Here is a 21330-nt window from a genome sequence, read left to right on the forward strand (position 1 = left end):
TTCTAAGTATTTTTCTTGTTCATCTTCCTCATTGCTCATGAGCATCATAGCATGTGGACGATTTCTTTCATAAACAGAGGAGTCTGAATCACTATCACTATAATTTTCATTGTCACTTGGAATATCTATATATATTTAACACTATATTAAATAACATAAACTGTAATTATTTTCACGTAGATTCTACACTCGTATCTAACTAAAAAACTATGTTTTATAAACAGTTCGTAATATTTTTCGAATATTCACTCGAGCACACGAAAACCAGATGCACTTCACACGATAGTATAACTTAAACTTAATTCTTATCCATAAGTTTTTATGTGTATCGTGCTAATAATTCAAAAATAATTACTCGAAAAAATTCCCACTTTCTAAAATAATGTGTCACTGAGATTCGGTATTTCCAGTAAGCCAGTATTATCTGAAGGGAGATAATATTTACTCACAAAAAATATGTTGGAATTACCTTATAGCAGGATAGAAAAAAATACAATAGAATCTTACTAATCTGACAATCTTGAGATTCTCAGTAATCCAATACTATCTAATGGGTAATGATATGATAAATTTTTAGTGTCTTGTACTTTTTATTTATGTACATCGTATTTTTTAATTTTATGTAATTTGACTTTATTTCTAAATAAACCCATTTACCCAATAAATTATTTTTAAATATACATATTTATATGTTTGTGTATAAAATATCATATTTTTTCTTTTTTTACACCGTCCGAAAAAAAAGTGTGCTGGATAAAAGTTTTTAGAAATTTGAAAAAGTTTGAGAACCGCTGGGGACCTCAATTTAAATTATTTTTATTTAAATTCCTAGATTACTTGCTTTTATAATTTTAAAATCATCAATCAATTTTAAAATCTAATAATAAGGAAATGTAATAATTTATTTCTATTTCCGGCGAACCACATGTTGAGAACCACTTAATAATGGCTTGAATTGATGCATTGTTATATTTATAACATGTCTAGAAAAATTTTTTGAAATATTCGGACCACATCAAAAGATACATAAGTTTGTCTGGTAGTGAAACTGCCTGATGAAAGAAATATAAAATATATTTATAAAACCTTCGCATTTGTCTAAATATAATTAAAAAAAAAAAAAAAAAAAAAAAAAAATGAAAATTCATACATTTATTTAGTCATTTCTTAAAAAAAAAGCAAATAAAACACTAAACATATATTTTTAATTTGACATGGAAACGAAAACATACACAGGACGCCAATTGGCGTCTGCGGTGTTTAACTTTCGGCACACTCAGGACGCCAATTGGCGTGAGCGGTAGATAAAGTGTTAAGACCAAAAAAGAAGAAGATCGAGTCCGATCCGCTGCGCAGCGTCACTATGACGCTTCACTCGGAACAAAGTGAAGTGATAAAACGCAATGACCCATACGCGTTCGTATGCGCGCGTGTGTACAAATCGAAATGCAAAACACTTGCGCAAAGCGTGCAACGAACTCCCGGACGGTCAGCTGATCCATCCAGATCCGTCCGCCGTGACCTTGGCACAGATCGGCTTCCCTCAGCCGGTCGCCTAATGATAATAATAATATGAATATTTAACATATAACATTTCGCAAGGTCGAACTGTCGCTATTCGCGGCTAGTCTGCCGTAATGGCCGTTGTCATCGTTAGCCTTAGAACTATGCAACTAGTTGTGCAAAACGGGCGACCTTTCAGAACGACAGCCATATTGTTTTTTATTGCATGTTTTTATTTGAATCGTATATTAATAGCGCCCGCGAACACGGTTCAATGCTCTTTATTTTTTTCAGACAGCAACACTTACTTTTATAATAGATAATTTTATCATTCTATTTATTACATATTTTTTTCAATAAGCACAAAAATATTTAAATAATTTATTTAATAAACATATCTCGTATTTTAATATCTTATTTATCTGCGCCGCTAATTTACATCATTTTTTGACTCGAAGCACCCTTTTAAAAACATTTATTTTCGCCCGCCCCCCCCACCATTATTGTATTACTATATTTTTATTGAGGGCTACTCAAAAATAACTACGTTTTTTCAACACACAGTTTTTGAAAATAGTTAACTTTGGACTGTCGAGTAGTTAACACGTATTTTCTAGCTTTTGTGTTGTGATCTTAAGTTAAGGTAACATTTTTTAACGAAAAAATATTCAAATAACTATAAGAAGTGAATTTTTAATTGCTTTATTTCTAAACCAGAAAATTATTACAAAAGGGATAGTAGTGATTCATTAAAAAGATAGAAGGTTTTATAAAACGATGAAAATTATATTATATAGAAAAAATCGCAAATAATAAAAAATCTTGGTTCTGGGTACCACCAATATTATACCTGCATTTTAATCAAAGCCCTGATCATATGCCCGTCATCTTTAATTTCGCTAAAAAGTTCATGTGAATATTATATATTTTTAACGGTAACTTCATTAAATATTTGGGGGTAAATGTACTATTTTATATCAATTTAGATGCAATAATTTAATTTGACGACACGTTTGGTTTATTGAAGTCGATGTGGCGGAGGGCCTGATGGATTGATAGATGCACTACTTCAATTTAGTTTCAACCATGAAACGCGCATTAAATTCGTAAACAAAGCGGATCTGTCACATTATGTCAAGCTGCAGATGGTTTTAAAATTGTGCACGAGAAAGCTATAAAGAGGCACTGCTTTTGCAACAACCTATCTATTGTATTTGAACAATGAGTTTCTACTCTAATGAACATAAAATAACACAGACCACATAATAAGCATAAATCACAGAAACCGACCGTTTATCGTGTTATTATTACAGTAACCCATATTCTCTATATATCGATTAATAAATTATTTTTATTATAAATGTTGTGATTTTATCATGTTTAACTTGAAGGATTAGTATTGGTCTAAACAAATATATTTTGGGGTAATAACGAAAAAAGTTCCCCGACCTACGTTTCGAATGGTTGTTGCTGTTTATGAATACAAAATACCTAATATTAAATAATTAAAAAAATTCGGACTACATGAAAAATTTAGATATAAAACTAGATTGAATCAATGTATGCCACTTTGGATTAAACTATTTTTACATATGTCTGTTTAAAATATGACATTAATATAACGATATATTTATGCATTACGTACATATGACACTACCAACCAAATAAGTTGCAATCTAGCTCAATTTAATTAATTACCCCAGTATTGGTCATTGGTATTTGTAAAAGCTATGAAAAGTTTATCTAAATCGTATTTTTACAGAATTATTTGACCGTTTAAAAGCAGACTAATACCCAAATGTATTGAAGTGATTAGTGATGGCGGTGTTTGAGTATTTTATTAATTGATCGTCATTGTATTATCTGTCTGTGGTCGTTGTCGATAGTAGTGGCCAAAATTCGACCATGCTCACGGCCCAAAGGCCACGACATTCGTGATCATGACCGCAAAGTCGTGCCAACGGAGAAATAAACAAACACGCGTGCGCAATATTTGTATTGCTGCTCTGTTATTGTTTTTCAGTTACCATGTGCTCCGTTCCGCTTTGTGTAAGTTTTTATTATGTAGCATGACTCGATTGTGCATATGCAAAATCTTGAATAGTTACAATGCATATAGTTATGATAACAAATCATTTTCCAAAACTTTTCATACTGAAAATTTAATTTCTTAATGAAATTTTAATATACTCCATATTTAGAACCATCACAAATTACCACATACATACTTTTTTTACATTACTTTAACATACGAAATGACATTTACAACTTAATAAATATTTTTCCCCCTATTATTTTTATATTATAAATGTATAATATTATTAAATAAATAAAAATCATAATAAACGGTACTTTTCCGTTATCAGGGGTCAAGTATATCCTAAAAATATGTATTTATATGCTTATACGTGTTATTTAGGGACGTCATTTCGGGGTGGGGGGGGGGGCAGATAGATCCATTTGCCCTCACCCCCTCTTGAATTTGGCTAAAAAATGTAATTTATTTAAATACTATGAATTTTAATGAAATTGAAATATAAATAAACGACCACTGACTTTTAAACTTTCGCCCGCCCCCCTCTCCTGGGAAAAGCTGAAATAACATCCCTGATTCTAAAACATAAATTATTGGGTTATCTTTCCTACTGATATTACTATGTTGGTCAAAGTATATACAAACTGAATTTTGGTCAATAGAAGGTCGCAAAAACAATTATCACAAAAATTCACGTCAAAAGCAATAAAATTCGTATCGGCGCTGTCGCAGTAGGAACGCTCGGTATCGATGTATGTATATAAATAAATATGTATATATATATATAAATAAATATATTTTTAATAAATTTGCTACCTGATAACAGGAAAGTATGAAAGTACTAAAAATATATATCGGATAATGCTAAGACAAAAACGTGTAACTGGCATTTTTAATTTAAAATTCGGCATAATATCCACTATGTTAAGTTCCCACAAATTATTAAGAGTATATTAATAGGACTATAACGGCAAGAATATATTCAGTCACACATATTATTATTATAACTGTGTTGATTCTTTGTATTTGTTATGAGGAACGCATTTGACTTTGACAATCCGTCAGATATTTGCGTTCTCCATGATACTTTCATTCGCAGCATTCTTGAATCGGAATATATAATTTAGAATACCTAAATACTCCCTCTTAATCGAAAAAGTAGAGATGTTTTTATAGGAGAGAAATCTCAAGGAATTCCAGTTTTGGGTTCCGAAACGTCTTCAAGAATTACGAGCGCGTCCTCTTCTGACGTCCGCACTAGCCGACTCGTCTATGGCTGTTGCTATCCGGCTCCTTAATACGCTGGCATTGTACATTGATCTGGTTTATGTCAGCAACAAGGAGCTGGTCCGGTTCATATTATTTAATTTATAAAATATGATACAAGTAAGATTAAATATTTCATTAAATATTTAATCTTACTTGTATCATATTTTTTGTATTGTAATAAAACTACGTATTGCTTTTACCATCGTAACGCATTGGGGTAACATTTAGGTTACATTGGTCTTAATTTAATTTAAAAAAAAAAATTGCAAATATTTAAATATTTTGAAACTACGTTTTGTTAGTCTGGAATCATATATTCAATATAACATAAGCATATATAAGATTTGGAAATCTGTGCATGTAATAGGCTATATTAAAACTACATATTCAATTTTTTTTAAATGTATACGTATGTTACATTAAGCCTCATTGAAATAGTTATATTAGGATTTGCGCAATTGATGAAACACATTTTGTGACACGTCATTGTAAAAACATTTTTAGCGAAATTTTATAACGTAATTTTTTTAATCCTATACTGCTATGAATACATATGATAGATTTTGTTTATTAATGCATTTAGTTATTAATAATATGTTTGTATATATTTTTTAAATTGAATATATTATATAAATAAGAGTTTCCTTGCTATAAACACATATTTTTCCAAGAAAACATTTATATCTTGTACATAACATAAAATATTCATTTTGCGGTATCATTAAAATAAGTATACATAAACAATGGTCGAATTTCTATCGCTTATGTTTCATTGCTGTGTGACGCAATATTTTTTTTTAATTTAAACGGGTCATAGCACCGCGAAAAGCGTCCAACTTGATATGATAAAAAATCGATTAAAACTCAGTTTAAAATATCAAAATCAATTTAATAACGTCACCAAATCAACTTTCTACTTGCGCCGACGTCAATTTTGATATTTGACGCAAGCAGCGAACTAAAAAAACGAGGAACCAATTTTACACATAACTGATACGTTTTTATACATGTACTGTACGCTTACGTTTCAATGGCACGCGAAAGTGAAAACCTTGTGTTTTGTCACTATTTCAACTGCACGAGGAATGTTGAATGCGAAAATAATGCCATAAATGCAGTTTTACACCGCAACTACTATGAAAAATATTTATTTATCAACTTCAGCTATTTTAGAAATAATGATGTAGATTTTCATCTACAGCTTATGAAAAGAATTACATTGCAATTATAAAGTGTATATATAGAGATAATTTGAATGCATTCTTTAAGGATTTATTCCATTTTTTAAATTGAAGGCAAATTAAAATTTAATATAAAAATTTTGCACCCCTAAATTTCTGTATCAATAAATGAATTTGGATTATATTTATATTTCCTCATCTGATGAACCTTTTCTATTAAAAGTGAATCGGTTGCATAATTTGACAACTGCACACTAAGTAATTATTCAAGGTACACATTGCCCTCGACAAATCTCAATATATTAAATGCTTTATTGCATATGTAACCTATACGCTGATTTAATCTATGGTCCTCTTGAAATGTGACACCTAAATCGCTCATCACTTATTTGCGTTAAAGCATACTGTTTTATTTAATTTATTTCATTTTATAATGAATTTGGTGTTATGCTATATGAGCTATCCCACGTATATGCACCTCAAAATAACACATATGCAACGTCTAGAATCATACAGTTATGATTCAGGTATATTTGTATAGTTCTTAAGACTGCACACTAGAGGAAAATTTGATTTATTTTCCATATACGTACTGTTGTTTGTGTTTATATCGTATCCGCTTATTAGCTCTTATTTATGCAGCTTTAATTTCACTTAATAAATACAAACAAGGTAAGGAAAAAAAACTTATTTTTCATGAGTCAGTAATGTTTACGTGGGTTATTTTCCGCGAAACTATCTTGCTATATAACTGTTTACGAGTCGTAAGAAACAGCTAAAAACAACTATTACTAGTGATTAAATACAGAAAATCACATTGAAGCGTGTTTGTATAATATAATATTATTATAACACAACACCATTATTAATACATATAATGGCGGTTTTAAGAAACGAACCAAAGATTTGATCGGCTTTCATTGATTCCATAGAATGATTTGCAAATAAATGTGTGGCGCATATTATTAATTTGATACAATATATGACTTAGTATTTATATTACATAATAACAAGAAGTGTGTAAAAATTGAATATTAAAAATATAATCAATCTATAATTTGGTTAAAAAATATAATTTTTAAAGCGTATTAATAAAATCTCTTGTAATATAATTATAATACAGTAAGATTGAAAAATAGTATGGGAACGCTTTTAATAGCCACTAGCAAATTACATTGCAGAGATTGCCAACTTCTAAGGACTGCGGTCTACTCGATATTTAACCAGTGGCATATCTTCAAACACTCCCATTCTCCCGGCCCCAAATCACAAATAAAACTAAACTAATTTTCAGAAGCATCTACACTCTATTATACATATATAGTATATGTAAGTCGGTAACATTTCAGACCTATGAGCTGCAGATATATTAGAAACATGTTTTTTTCCATGCATCGAAAAACTTTATTTATTGATCTATTTATCTACTGTGTCTAATTGTTTATACACTAAGTAAATATAATCAAAACATAAATAGAATATAAAAAAGACTTATTTATTAATGCTTCTTTATTCCATTGAGTAAGCCCGCTACATTTTTATTTATGTGGAATGTGCTAGGAATATCATTATACAAATTCACACCTCTGTACAATATTCTCCTAGCGGTACTCGTTTTATTATACCTTCTAAATCGATTAATTAAATCAATGTACTTTTTTATTTATTAATAAATAGTAACGGTCCGAAAGTATTGTTTTACAATGTAAGTTTTATGATACATTTTGCTACGGCAACCTCAAACATTAGCCGTTTAAAAAAAAATGCAAAAAATACACAAGGCATACTCGGAGGACGGTTGTACACAAATAAAATGACATATTTCTACTAGTGAAAATATAATTTAAGTGATAGGCGCTAGTGAAATTATATGCTGCTCTAAAATGTCTATGAAACTTGATTTGACAGTTGCGAAACGTCCATTTTCTGTTCAAACCCAAACCTAACATAATGAAAATTCTAAAGTTTTAGAACTTTCATTAGGTCAAGTCCAAAATACAAACATACATCTCTCATGGGATGTTTGATATCTCCACTTAGATATAACACTATGTTTTAAAAACATGATCTTACCGATATTACTGATATGAGAGTATTGGTCAAAGTATATTCAAATCGAATTTTGATCAATATAACAATTATCACTTCTCAGAAGTCAAAAATTCACGTCAAAAGCAATAAAATCGTGCCGCTTTTTTAATGAAACGCTCATTTTTCTTTAAAATTTATTCATAGTTTTATTAAATGATAATGTAGAATCCACGCCAAAATAACATTTCACGGGCCACGGGTTTGACAGCCCTGCTCTAAACCATTCATAAGAAAATCAAGAGCTAGAGTTGAAATATAGCAGAAAATAAGTAACGTTAGTATAGAAGTCACAAGACATAGTACATAACTAGGTCGAGTGATGTGTAATAAATACACGACGTTTCCTATATAATTAAAGGTTTCTTTGCATCGTTGCATTTACGCATGTAACCAATCAACTTTCGATTGAAAACCTTGACTCCATTGTTTTATGGTAACTAATAAAACTTCTCTTAATATATAATACAACAATATAACAGCCCATGACGACAATTATTTATTTATTTAAATTAAGATCTAACAGGTAGACATTATACAATCAGCTGCGATTGAAATACAATTTTAAATACATATTTTTATCGATTTTTTTGTATATACAAAATCTCATAATGTTTGCAACATAAAGAAAGTGCGGATTTGCATATAAATTAAATACCTAGAAATAAATTATTGATCTCATTTCAATAAAATCTTTGCGTCTTGAAATAAAAAATACAAAAACGTAACACAAACTTTACAACAAATTGCGACGCACTCTTGTTTTGCAGATAAGCGTTTAACGATAATAAATGGTGGGCCATTCCAACATTTTGTTTCATTCAACGAATGAATTCTGTGAATTTCGGTCATAGTAGATACCACCGATAAACATTATATTCGCAAATATTTAGCGTTTTTTTATTAAGACGAAGCGTCTCATTACCTCGCATTTCGAAACAATTTTTTTTAATTTCATTCAATATAGTACAAACAAATATTCAATCAATTGTTCGAATATTCATATAGTTGAAAATCGGACGAATAATTCGAATAATTGAATACGTCCTGTGCTCTAAGAATATGTCCTTTTTATGACATCTCTTATGGAGAGTACGTTTATTTTTTTCTGTATGAAGCATACAAAAAGAAAAATTGAAACTAAAAACTTAGACGAGCATCTTTAAAATACTCTTTGCATCACTTCTTCTATTATCAAACCAGCTATTGATGCATTGATATCAAAAAACAGACTTAGTGCTCATATTAGTAATAATATCTTATCTTTTGTGTAAAAAGTAAAGTCATGATCGACTAATATGGGTTACACTGAAAATAAATATGAAATTCTTTATGCGGCTTTTGGCAATTTTTTGTCGGACAATGCGCTCCAGATTTTTTTAAGGCATATTAAATAAATCGGTTAATTGAATCATATGTTGCTACTTTTGACATTGTTATACCTGTTTGTATAAAGCAATAAATATAATTCTAAGTATAATCGCGTTACTACAAAATCCATTGCTAATGAAGAAAGTTTTATATTATAAAATCTAAACTTGAATGTCTCTTGGACCATTAAGGACTACACTTTTCTTTCTAGTTTTATTATTTTAATCGAACCTTCGAACTACGAGCCGCCACTGAAAGTCGCACGGAGACTTTCCATGTCGCTCGATGAAAGTGAAAGTGGGACAACGCGGTTTTATAAACATTCGATTATGTGCTAGTTGTGTTAGAGACCGACCAGTCTCAGGAGTCAGGATGTGTCACAATATGGGTGCGGGGTTGCGGTCGGAGGGGGAGGGGATGGTTCCTGAAAATGGGTCGCGGTTGCCCGGATCGATTCCCGGAGTACTATTGCGGAACAATTTCGTTGATATGGTGGAACACGTTTCGCCATAGAGGAAACATGATAAGTTACGGAATGAAAAGTAATGAAAGTGAAGGCAGTGATTCGATGAATAATCGATTGTTTTACAATTAACATTTCATGCCCATTACATCAACACTTAACAATCAACAATACTAAGTCAGATGATAAGATATTTATATTATGAAACAGTGTATATATGTCGCTGTTTTACTTATGGAAATAATCTAAGCTAATTTAGCCGCGCAGTGAGAAATTTATGATATTATTTTTATGCAGAATTTTTAATAATTTAATTTATTGCATTGTAGCATATAAATTTGGTAATTTTTCATAAAATAATATTTGAGTTGCACGGTCAATTAAGCATTTGTAAACAAAATAGCGGGTTGTAGTAAAATAGGTATCGCCATAAAAATTCCATTTAATTAGTAAAAAAATATCAAAATTGTATTGCTCATTTAACTATCAATGTTTTTTGCCAAACATGGCACTTTATTAGTAAAATATCTTTAAATAGAATAGAATAATAATTTCAATAATAAAAAATGTTATTAATTTTTCTTATAATTTGTCTAAACACTACCGTTTTTACAAACGATTTCTTAATACTGTGTTCCTTCATTTTAAATTCATACAAAAATCACGTTAAATTGCGTATTCAGCCCGTTCAACTAAATGTGACTTATATATTAATCTAGATAAATAAAAGGCAATGCTCATAATGTATGTGTGTGCTCTATAGACTCAAAAACTACTATACCGATTTCGCTGAAAATTTCACAGTTTGCTCTTATTAATACTAGGAGTGTTTATGGATTAGTTTTACTGAAATCTGATAGGTAGCGCTGTTGTTTTTACAGTGTTTTCGGGCCCAAACGTGCTCGCGATGCCATCACATCGCCGCCTAAGAAATATTACACTTAAAATCAATATGCGATGCAAATATTAAAATAAAAAATATTTTATCCATACAGTTGCTAAATTAAATAAATCAACTCTTTATATGCAACTATCAGGGGCGTCATTTGGGAGAGGGGCAGGTGGGAGTAGTTTTACTGCATTATAAATGTTACTTTAAAAAGTTTACTAATAAAATATTTGTCAATGTAAATAAGCCGCAAATAATTTTATTTTTAGCCAAGTGAAAAATCTGTAAATATTATGTTGTAATCTAATGAAAAAGTAAATAATATTGTTTTTATTTTGTTTCAGTTTGAATCATGATGGAGAATTCGTGTCCTATGAAGAAAGGAGACGGTGAGTCTTATATAAAAAATAAGTATTTTCTGTACAAAAAAGTGTGTTTAAAATAATATTTTAATATTTATTATGAGACATTTTGGTATGCTTTCTTTTTTTTCTCTACGATTTTTACAAATTATTTTTATAAAAAAGTTTATTATTTTTTATTATTATATTTTGAAATAAGGTAAATCAGACATGCGCATAAACTTAGCTGATATATTTACAAGAGCTATTTTTAGAACAAGTTTCACATTGTTATGGTTTAATTGCGGTAGGCATCGTGTCCTCGAATTTCCTTATATTAAAGGTTTTTTAATCTGAGTTAAAAAAATTACAAGAATATAATTTGACAATTGCCTAATTCAAACATAATAGACTGACACTGAAATGACCACCACGGTAAACCCCCGTAATGTCCAGGGGGAAAAGCAATCATTTTGGACATAAAGGAATGCATAATCAATGCGTCAAAGCACGTTATTATTACCCTCGTAAATACAAAGAATTCATACGCTTTTGTCAGTGCCGTAGCTACCTCATAGCACAGTCATACAAAGCATGAGGGCGCAGCTTGACAGGTGACCAAAATTTATGAACACTCAATATATTATCAATATGAAAATATCAAACGTTAAAACAGAACATACTAAATATAAATATTTTTTTGAGATCGAGCTACAATAAGATCATCAGCAATCATATAAATACATACTCACATAATTTTTACGATCAATGTCCAGCTGGCTATCGCGTGACACCCAAAACATTCACATGAAACACATTTGAGTTATGAATGTTATGACCACTGTCCCAAATTCATTATTACTCCTTGCATCGGTTACAATAAAACACGTGTGACCATGGAATGAAACAAAATTTCATCTTTAAAAACTCATCTGGTATCCATTTTTAGTGCCTATATTTGCTATACTATATGTTAGTTTATTTCGGGACTTGTCGCAATATAGACCGATTTTCGATAAACATATCTCTGCGCGATTCTGATTTTTTTCACATAAAGTGTTCTCTGTATTGATTTTTAATTCACAGTTTTTTACATAAAGCAATTTTCTGAATTACTCATCATGAAATACAGTTGTTTCGAAAGTGAATTTTCAAAAGGTCAGGTCGTGTTTATGATACTTTTACTCTTCCGATAACTGTGGCAAATGTTAAAAGGTCCTTTAGTAAGTTTAAAAATTATAAAAGAAATACAATCAATCTCGAATTTTCGTATTTACTCTATTATATGAATTTGTATAAAAACGTTGTAAAAATCATTTCATCTCACATTTAAAAAAAAAAATATGTTAATGAGAGGCGAATAGAACAGATAAGTTTATTGAAAATATAAATAAAACTACGACAACTATCAAGTGGTCGAAAATCCACATAAATTTAAAAAAATGTAAAAAAAATATTTTTAATTTTTTTATTTTAAAATGTTTTTTTTACCTCTTTACTTTTTTTTTTGCTTAACCCAGAAAAATATAATTATTGTCCCTCAAATTTCTGACATTAAGCACACATGTGAAGAATTTATATTATTGTACAAATGTTATATTTTCATAAAAGTAATTAAGGAATTTTTAATTACCTTTTATTAGCTCACATTCACAATATGTTGTATGTTCGAACACGGAAAGTGACGTAAATCGGAAGCAAACATCGCTTTCTCATAAGCTAAAAGAGCTGTCAAGGAAAACAACATATGTACCTACATATATATATTTTTTGAAATGAAACTTTAAAGTATACATTTGAAACTTCGTTTTTGTAAACACAGAATGTCCGTGCTTATTAATTAGCTTTTATTTTACTTGCAGGACTGAATTTTAGTATTAGAATAGTTTCTTATAAAATGCATTTATATACTGATTTATTTATTTTTATTTTTCTGTATGTAAATAAAAATATCGTAACTCATATTCAGTATATTTATTAATGCTACAGCATATTCAAACAATGAACCCTATTTTTAAAATAGTTTAATATACTAGTCGAACAATACATATGAGCAGTGTTAGTTCATAAAATATCTGTCTCTGCGCCCGATACTTTCGTCGGATACAGTATGTATCATCATCATCATGTTCCAGCATTCGATTAATCAAATTTGGTTGCTTATCTGACTGATATTATATTTTATGTGGGTTGCCTCTTACCGGGCAATCGCGGATTCCCAGACGTAGTGGAATTTGCGATCAGAACCAGTTTCGGACGGGAAGAAATAATTATAAAGACCTTTCATGACTTCAAGTGAAAAACGTGACCCGAATCTCATGATTCGTCCATCAAGGTAGTGTGAGTGTCGACAGGTGACTCGTCAAAGATGTCCAAAAGTAGATGATATTTAACTCTTTTAACTCCGATGCTCGTGTTGAGAAAATTGCCACTATTTGAAACAACTACATACTTCATATCTCCTGTATATGAAGAATTACAATTCCATTAGTGCAATCTAATTCACCATCTGGTTGACTTATATGCAATATCTATTATCAATATAATATATTATCTGTTAAGTTCTAATCCAGAGCAATTGGTTCGATTTTTGCTAAAGAATTGCATTTTTATTATATTGTGGGGATATATTTATTCGTTATTGAAAAAACTAAATGCACTCTGATAACACTGACGTGACAGGGCCAAAGGGCAAAACATTCCTTAGCAGATCTCGACGGGAGATTGTCCTATCAAGTATAAACTATCATTTTACACAAAAATGTATCAACACGATCTGTGCCTTTTTGAGCAAATTGTGCTTAGATACGAATCTCAAGAATCGCGTCAAAGCGTATGCTAAATAAGCACCACTTTAAACTAGCATTTTGTGTTTTAATTTGTAGTGGACTATGAATCTCAGTATACTAAAAAGCACCACTTTGTGGTGCTACCGTTTTGAGGACAAATTTATTAATACGAACCGGTTTTGTGCGCGTTTTTAAATCGTGAGGTAGTAGAAGCGCATACTGAGTGAGCAGATCGCATTAATCAGTCAGTGAAGCTGACAATTAATTTTTTATGAATGAGTATTTTTTCCTTAATATTGCAATTTATGCTTGAATACGAATCTCAAGAGTAGCGTCGAAGCGTATACTAAAAAATCACCGCTTCAAAGTTGGTTTAATGTGGTTTTTGAGTCACGCGGTTACTGTATATTATGCTTATATGAATCTTAAAAATCGCGTTGAAGCGTATACTAAAAACGCACCGCTTCAAACTACTATTTTGTGTACAAATTTATTAGCACCAACCGAGTCGCAGAAGCTCATACTGAGTGAGCAGATCGCATTAGTCAGTCTATAAATCTGACGTTTAATTTATTATTTTTCTTATTAAGAAAGTTATTTTTTTAGTGTGCATTGGCACATTAAGGCACTGCACGTATATGTAAATTAATAAATTAATAAAAAAATATAACAATAATATGGATAAACAATGTAATTAAAAGCTATAATACGATAGTTTACTTACACTTCCCGGACACTACATACTCGTAGGTGTTAAATATAATAGATAGACATCATATTTACGTCCAATCATTACGATAATCGACGATTATATTAGTGGGCATTTCATAACAGAATAAAATATGTATGACAGCCCATTATTATAAGAAATGTGTCATTAGGCACTACGTTGTAATGACAACATAAAAAATATTTATTTATAAATTTCAGAAAAAAATTCGCAATTTTATTGACTTTAACTCGTTAGTCGTTACAAATTGCCGCTTCATTATACGTGCTAAGAATTATTGTCCTTTTGTGTGATACGTGTTCAGATTCAATTTCGTGATTTAAACCCAAGACATGCTTTGTCTAATTTCAGTCTTGTCGGTTATATGATACCAATGAATGACGTCATAGAAAATTAAGCTTCCCAGCATGTGTTGCACATGCATACTATTTTTTATAATGATATGTGAAGCGAAGATTTTTTTGTGGTAGAAATCAGTGTTTTACAAAAAACATATTATTCTTTAATGCACATATCACATACAAAACATTCACAGAGGTATTATAAAATATTTGTTTTAATAACAGTAATCCTTTTTTTGACATTTATTTGTCTAATAATAATAATAATACAGATGTAACAATTTATAGTCAAGAGGAAACCCACACATCCCCTGTAATCTGCCCATATATCCCCAGGGGAGGCGTACCCCGCAGATTAATAGCCGCTGTACTAATCCAATCCCTCTTTATGTTTCGCAAGCGAGAGGGTTATTCATAGACAATTGTATCTAATAAACGCTAAAAAATGAGCTATTATTAAATAACGTTTACTTGAATAGGCATGCCATTTCAACTCTTATTCTAAATAAATACAGTTTTAATGACTAAAGAACATGTTAACGAATACGATTCCTTATAATATCAAACATATTAAACCAATACTTTTCTATTTGCAATTTCAGAAAAGAAGAGAATGGCGGGTCATTACTTGGCCGATTCGCCCAATGCCTACTTGAATAAGACCATATTGACGAAGTACACGGACTTGCCCCTTCCGTGTGACAAGATCCTAGCGACTTACATCTGGATCGATGGAACAGGAGAGAACTTACGTTGCAAGGACAGGACCTTGGATTTCATCCCTAGCGATCCTTCTGGTAAGAGCATCAGAGTCGAGCGAGATATACAATCGCATGCGATAAAAACCTAAAAATGCATAAAAGCGAATCATTAACCCTAAATTGTGTAAATTTATATTTTTGATAATGTTTTGCTATAAATAGTATTTTTCGTTTGCTTGCTAAGGGATATACAGCTTTAAGGTAATGTGATTTAAAGACTAGTATCGAGTAGCCATCAAACGACTGATATTAAAAATAATATTTTGGGGTCAAAGTGCAGCGTTTTATTTATTTTATTTTAATATGATATGTATACATATAATACATGTTCTGCTAGCTATTTTGTTCTTATCATGCAATATCAACAATATTATGTTGTCCTACAGAACTGCCGAAGTGGAACTACGATGGAAGCTCTACCAACCAAGCTACGGGACAAAATTCTGATACCATTCTAATCCCTCAGGCCTTATACAAGGATCCCTTCCGTCGTGGAAACCACGTATTGGTCATGTGCGATACGTACAAGTACAATATGGAACCAACTGGTGAGTTTTAGAATTTTTTTAAAAAAAAAAAACGCTTTCTTAGCTCGTGTTATAAAATATTATATTTCATAAGTCTTATAGTATCTCTTTCACTTGCTAAAAATATCATACTTCGTGTCTTTCAGAGAGCAACAAAAGGAAGAACTGTGACGAAGCTTATCAGAAATGCAAGCAAGAAGTGCCTTGGTTCGGTATTGAGCAAGAGTATACTCTTTTGGACACTGATCTCCGTCCTTTCGGATGGCCCCAAGGTGGTCTTCCTCCACCACAAGGACCATACTATTGTGGCGTTGGAGCCAACAAGGTCTATGCCAGAGATCTGGTAGAAGCTCACTATAGATGCTGCTTGTACGCCGGCGTGGCCATTTGCGGCACGAACGCCGAAGTCATGCCGTCCCAATGGGAGTTCCAAGTGGGACCGGAAGTTGGCACTAAGGTAGCCGACGATCTGTGGATTGCCCGATTCATCTTGCACAGATTGGCCGAGGAGTTTGGAGTGATTGTCACCCTCGACCCGAAACCTGTAGAGAACTGGAACGGATCCGGCGCTCATACCAACTTTTCCACTGTCAAGATGCGCGAGGAAAATGGAATCATGTGAGTGTACTTCATTCCTTGTATTAAATAATGACATAAAGCAGGATCTACATATATTGGTATATTTAAAGAAAGAATGCATTATTGCATATAGCGTAGTCCGTAACATCTCAGACTACTAACTCTGAGGTTGCGGGTTCAAGCCCCGGCAGCGGCACTCGAATTTTTATTTATAAAAAATGCGCTATTATTAAAAAGCCGATTTCAGCTACAGTGACATTTATTGGTTATAAATGATATTACACATAATAATTTATAATTATTAATATAGAGATCACCGATTGCCAGACTTTCAGTTTGGTGGTCAATACTTACTTTATAAGTATTAATTATATCCGATTGAATTACTCAGTTGGTACAGATTTACTCCGTTGTAACGCATTGGGCTTATGCCTGTTGCTTGCAACGGAAGATTTAATAAAAATAAAATATAAGAGACCAGAATTTGGCTAACCTTTTCTGAAAACAAAATTTATGTGAGCTTCAAAGAAAAAAAAACATAATATTCTCTAAAATTTACAATTTTATCATATATTTGCATATTTTATCTTTTCAAATATAAAGTTTTGGCATCTATTGCAAATCGTTCAAAATATGTCTCTAATAATAAGCTTTACTCAGTGGCGTGCTGCTAAAATTGTATTAATCTACTCGCATCTCAGCACACCCTCCCCCTTCCTCGACTTTTTAAATAATATTTTAATTATTACAATTAAAAAATAAAAATTACTTACAAATAAATAAAAAATAAAATTATTAAAAAAATTCAATAATAATTAATTACAAATAAATAAAAATTACTAATAAATTTATTTGTAATTAATAAAAATTAAAAAATAATTATAAATAAATATATTTATATTCCATATATTCATTCCAAAAAATATTTTTATTTTCACCGTGATGGGTCTCACACGCTTATCATTAACTGAATGATGTTGACTTCAGAGCATATGATGTAGAGGCCCATGAAGACAGCGGCAAACCTATCAAATGAATGGTCATTAAGTCCGATATGTGTCTAAAGCTGGCTTTAAACTAAAGTACACTCATGCGTGTGAGCCGTTCTAATGTGTACCTTGAGCTGAGCATGAGCACGTTGTTTGTGGCTCACAAAGGCGAGCATGTGGTGAGGCAGTAGATACTCAGCGCTTGGTGTGGACGAACACTTACTCTTTTGCGAGCTAAGCTCACTATTTCTTCAATGTTATGATATGTGGGATCCACCATCGTCTCCTTTTTTTTCTTTTGTCAAAGCATTCATTTAAACTAAAGCTGCATGCTAGAACTGATCCCACAAAGCAACTGATTCAATCGGCTCACTCGAAAGGCTCGTTCGACCAAATCTTGCTAATAATTTGGTCAAACGGCATACTAAAACACATGAGCTGCTCATAAGCTAGTTTAAAGCCGGCTTAATACTTATTTCTGAGCAAATATGACAGAAGTCAAAAATCCACATCAAAAGCATTTCACTAGCACCTGCTAGATAATTATATTTTCACTGGTAAAAATATATATCTACCGGGGAAAATGTATTCTGATATAATTTCACTGAACTGACATATTTTTAAAAATATTTTCGGGATAGATTCGAGACTTTTTTTAAATTATCATTGAGGGATATCCTGAGAATTTCTGATTTAGAATCAGGGATGTTATTTTAGCTTTTTCCAAAAATGGCAAAAGTTGGCAAATCAGTGATCGTTTTCTTTTTAATATTTTGATTTCATTAAAATTCATAGAATTTCATAAAATGACATGCATTTTTCTGGCCCAATTCAAAGGGAGGGGGGGGGTAATGCTCCCACCTACTACCCACAAATGACGTCCCTGTCTACAGGTAATAGAATATCGCAAAAAGCGTTTTACGAAGCACTAAAGACACTATCAACTTATAACTGCGTAACGTCACAGCGGAATACGAAGCAATAGTAGCACCACATAACTTCTCAATAGATCATACTTTGAAATCTTATTTAAAATCTATATACAGCTCCCGGGTCGTAGTTTGCCAACCCATATAATTGACTAACTAGAAAGAAGGAAATATGATAATTAATAATTTTAATCTTTGTTTTGGATTACAGCGAGATTGAGAAAGCAATTGACAAGCTTTCCAAGGTGCACATGAGACATATCAAGGTATACGATCCCAGAGGCGGAAAGGACAACGAGAAGCGTCTCACGGGGAATTTCGAGACTTCCAGCATCAACGATTTCAGTGCTGGTTAGTGCAATTTTATTTTTATATTTATAATAACATCTTTCAGTCTATGATCTAATTATTGTCAATGCATTACAGGTGTAGCTAATCGCGGTTGCAGTATTCGAATTCCGAGAAGTGTCGCCGAAGAGAAGAAAGGCTATTTGGAAGACAGGAGACCATCTTCTAACTGCGATCCATACGCAGTCGTCGAAGCCATACTCAGAACTTGTTGCCTCAACGAATAATTTAAAAAAGAATGCATACATACACGTTAAAATTATTCATTTAATGATACATGATATATGCGTGTGTGTATCTAAAGATTATATTATATATTATTTGGATTATTGTATTAAAAAAATAATTTCCAATAATTATTCCAAACTAAACATATATTTACATATATCAAGAAATGGTTGATATTAAGATATATAGTGCAGCATCGGCACTCTATAAAAAAAGTATTTTTATATTATATAAAAGAAAATTTAGAACGTATGGTCGGTCTGTTAATTATTATACATTATATCATTGAAATGGGTACAAAGATATACATACATTATAAATGATATACATATATAATATATACACGTACAGTTAATATTATTATTTTAATAACATCTCATGGATCAGCATTTCTCAAACGGTGCTTTAGAAAGTATATTATTACGTTGTCGTATGTAATATTATAAATATTCCATCGTATTATCTCGTTTATTTCGTTCGTTAATATGAGTATTGTTAGCGTAATTATTCTAAGTTTACTAAAAGGATTGCCGTCGGATAAATTTCAACGTCGGACCGACTTGAATTTTACACATCGTTGTTTACACGCATGCGTACCTCGTGTTAAGCTCACTATTTAAATATTGAAGCACAATGACCAAAGTATGTGAAAAGATCGAATTTGTTATATATAATACATATTTTAGCAAATGTATATTGTACATTGTACATATTGATAAATATTTATAATCGCCGTCCGACGGCGGAGAAGTTTATCACGATCGACTGATGTGGTCCATTTTATCCAATTATACTTAGGTATATAAGTCACATGTCATTTTGTCGTTTTTTCTAAAGTTTATGTTATTATTCCTTATGCTTTCGCAGCACATGTGAACGTTTAGTTTATGACATGTTTTTTTCTTATATTATTTTATCTTTATTGTAAATCGTAATGTGTAATCACATAAAGATTGTATGTATTTTTTTGCGAAATAAAAATATATTAATAAGTCTTTTCTTTCATTACGTGCTTGTAAATCATAAATGAAGCGAATATACAATTTGCGCATAATACTATTATCTTCTACCTTTTAATCAACGACTTGGTTAACGATCGCCAAAGTGGCCATCTGAACCGTTTCTATTTTAAGAATTGTCCAAGAAGCGATGCAATTGGCTCACAAACATTCCCATCTGCGATTCAGCGAATCAGCATTATAAAAGAAGCTACAATAATTCACAGACGGAGGCAGATTCAGAGTCACAGTACGAAGCACAGTACATCAACGGATCACAACTGACAATAATTTAGCTTGTCAGATCAATATATGCTGAGACAGTTGACGACCTTCAAAGATAAATATGGAATGTATGAAAAAGGGCCTTTGAATAAACAGCGATAAAACAAAAGTTATAGTTATAAGCAAGCTACCTGTGGGCCCGGTAAGCTTAACATTAGACAGAGAATGAGATAGAATTGAGATAGTGAAACATTTGCAAGAAAGAAGATGTGACCAAATTCAAGTATGTAAGTAAGAGAACGGATTAAAAAATACTCGAGAAGTTTTATTGTATTTTTGTTTATTCCTATCATTTTTACGTCTTTAACATAGCTTTGATATTGGCAATCGTTATGACTAAATCAAACTGTTTCACTAAAAAAAGAGTGAAAACTATATTAATTTAAACTGGCATATACACTGACATGTGTAGTAGTTGGAAGATATGATTAGAAATTAATAATGAATAAAATAGATGTCACTGATTCCCAGTGTCATACCGGAATTTTCGATACCGGTATAACCGAGAGAAAAAACAGTCAATATGGGTATTACTGGTATTGACATTATTATTATTATTTTAATTAATTGCCCGATAAAACAATCCGAGTACCGCTCGTAGATTCGCCATTTTTATTGATTAGCAAAACCAAAGCATTCGAATACCCCGGCAACTATCGTTTCGATATATTAAATATTTTAATTAA

At 31.3% G+C, this 21330-nt stretch overlaps 1 protein-coding gene across 1 annotated transcript in view; it reads left to right on the plus strand.

Annotated features, from left to right (window-relative positions):
• Positions 1–20353, plus strand: part of LOC148234444 (glutamine synthetase 2, cytoplasmic-like) — a 60284-nt gene extending 39931 nt beyond the window's left edge. Inside the window, exons 2-7 of the mRNA XM_088187786.1 lie at positions 11144–11188; positions 15603–15797; positions 16148–16309; positions 16435–16906; positions 18997–19136; positions 19212–20353. Of these exons, the coding sequence (XP_088043912.1) occupies positions 11152–11188; positions 15603–15797; positions 16148–16309; positions 16435–16906; positions 18997–19136; positions 19212–19360 (1155 nt within the window). The 5' untranslated portion in view covers positions 11144–11151 and the 3' untranslated portion in view covers positions 19361–20353. The remainder of the gene's footprint in view (positions 1–11143; positions 11189–15602; positions 15798–16147; positions 16310–16434; positions 16907–18996; positions 19137–19211) is intronic.
• Positions 20354–21330: the final 977 nt, after the last annotated feature.

The sequence above is a fragment of the Plectrocnemia conspersa genome, unplaced genomic scaffold (assembly GCF_051122295.1).
Source record: "Plectrocnemia conspersa isolate PC_06_02 unplaced genomic scaffold, ASM5112229v1 ptg000006l, whole genome shotgun sequence".
Taxonomy (NCBI): Eukaryota; Metazoa; Arthropoda; class Insecta; order Trichoptera; family Polycentropodidae; genus Plectrocnemia; species Plectrocnemia conspersa.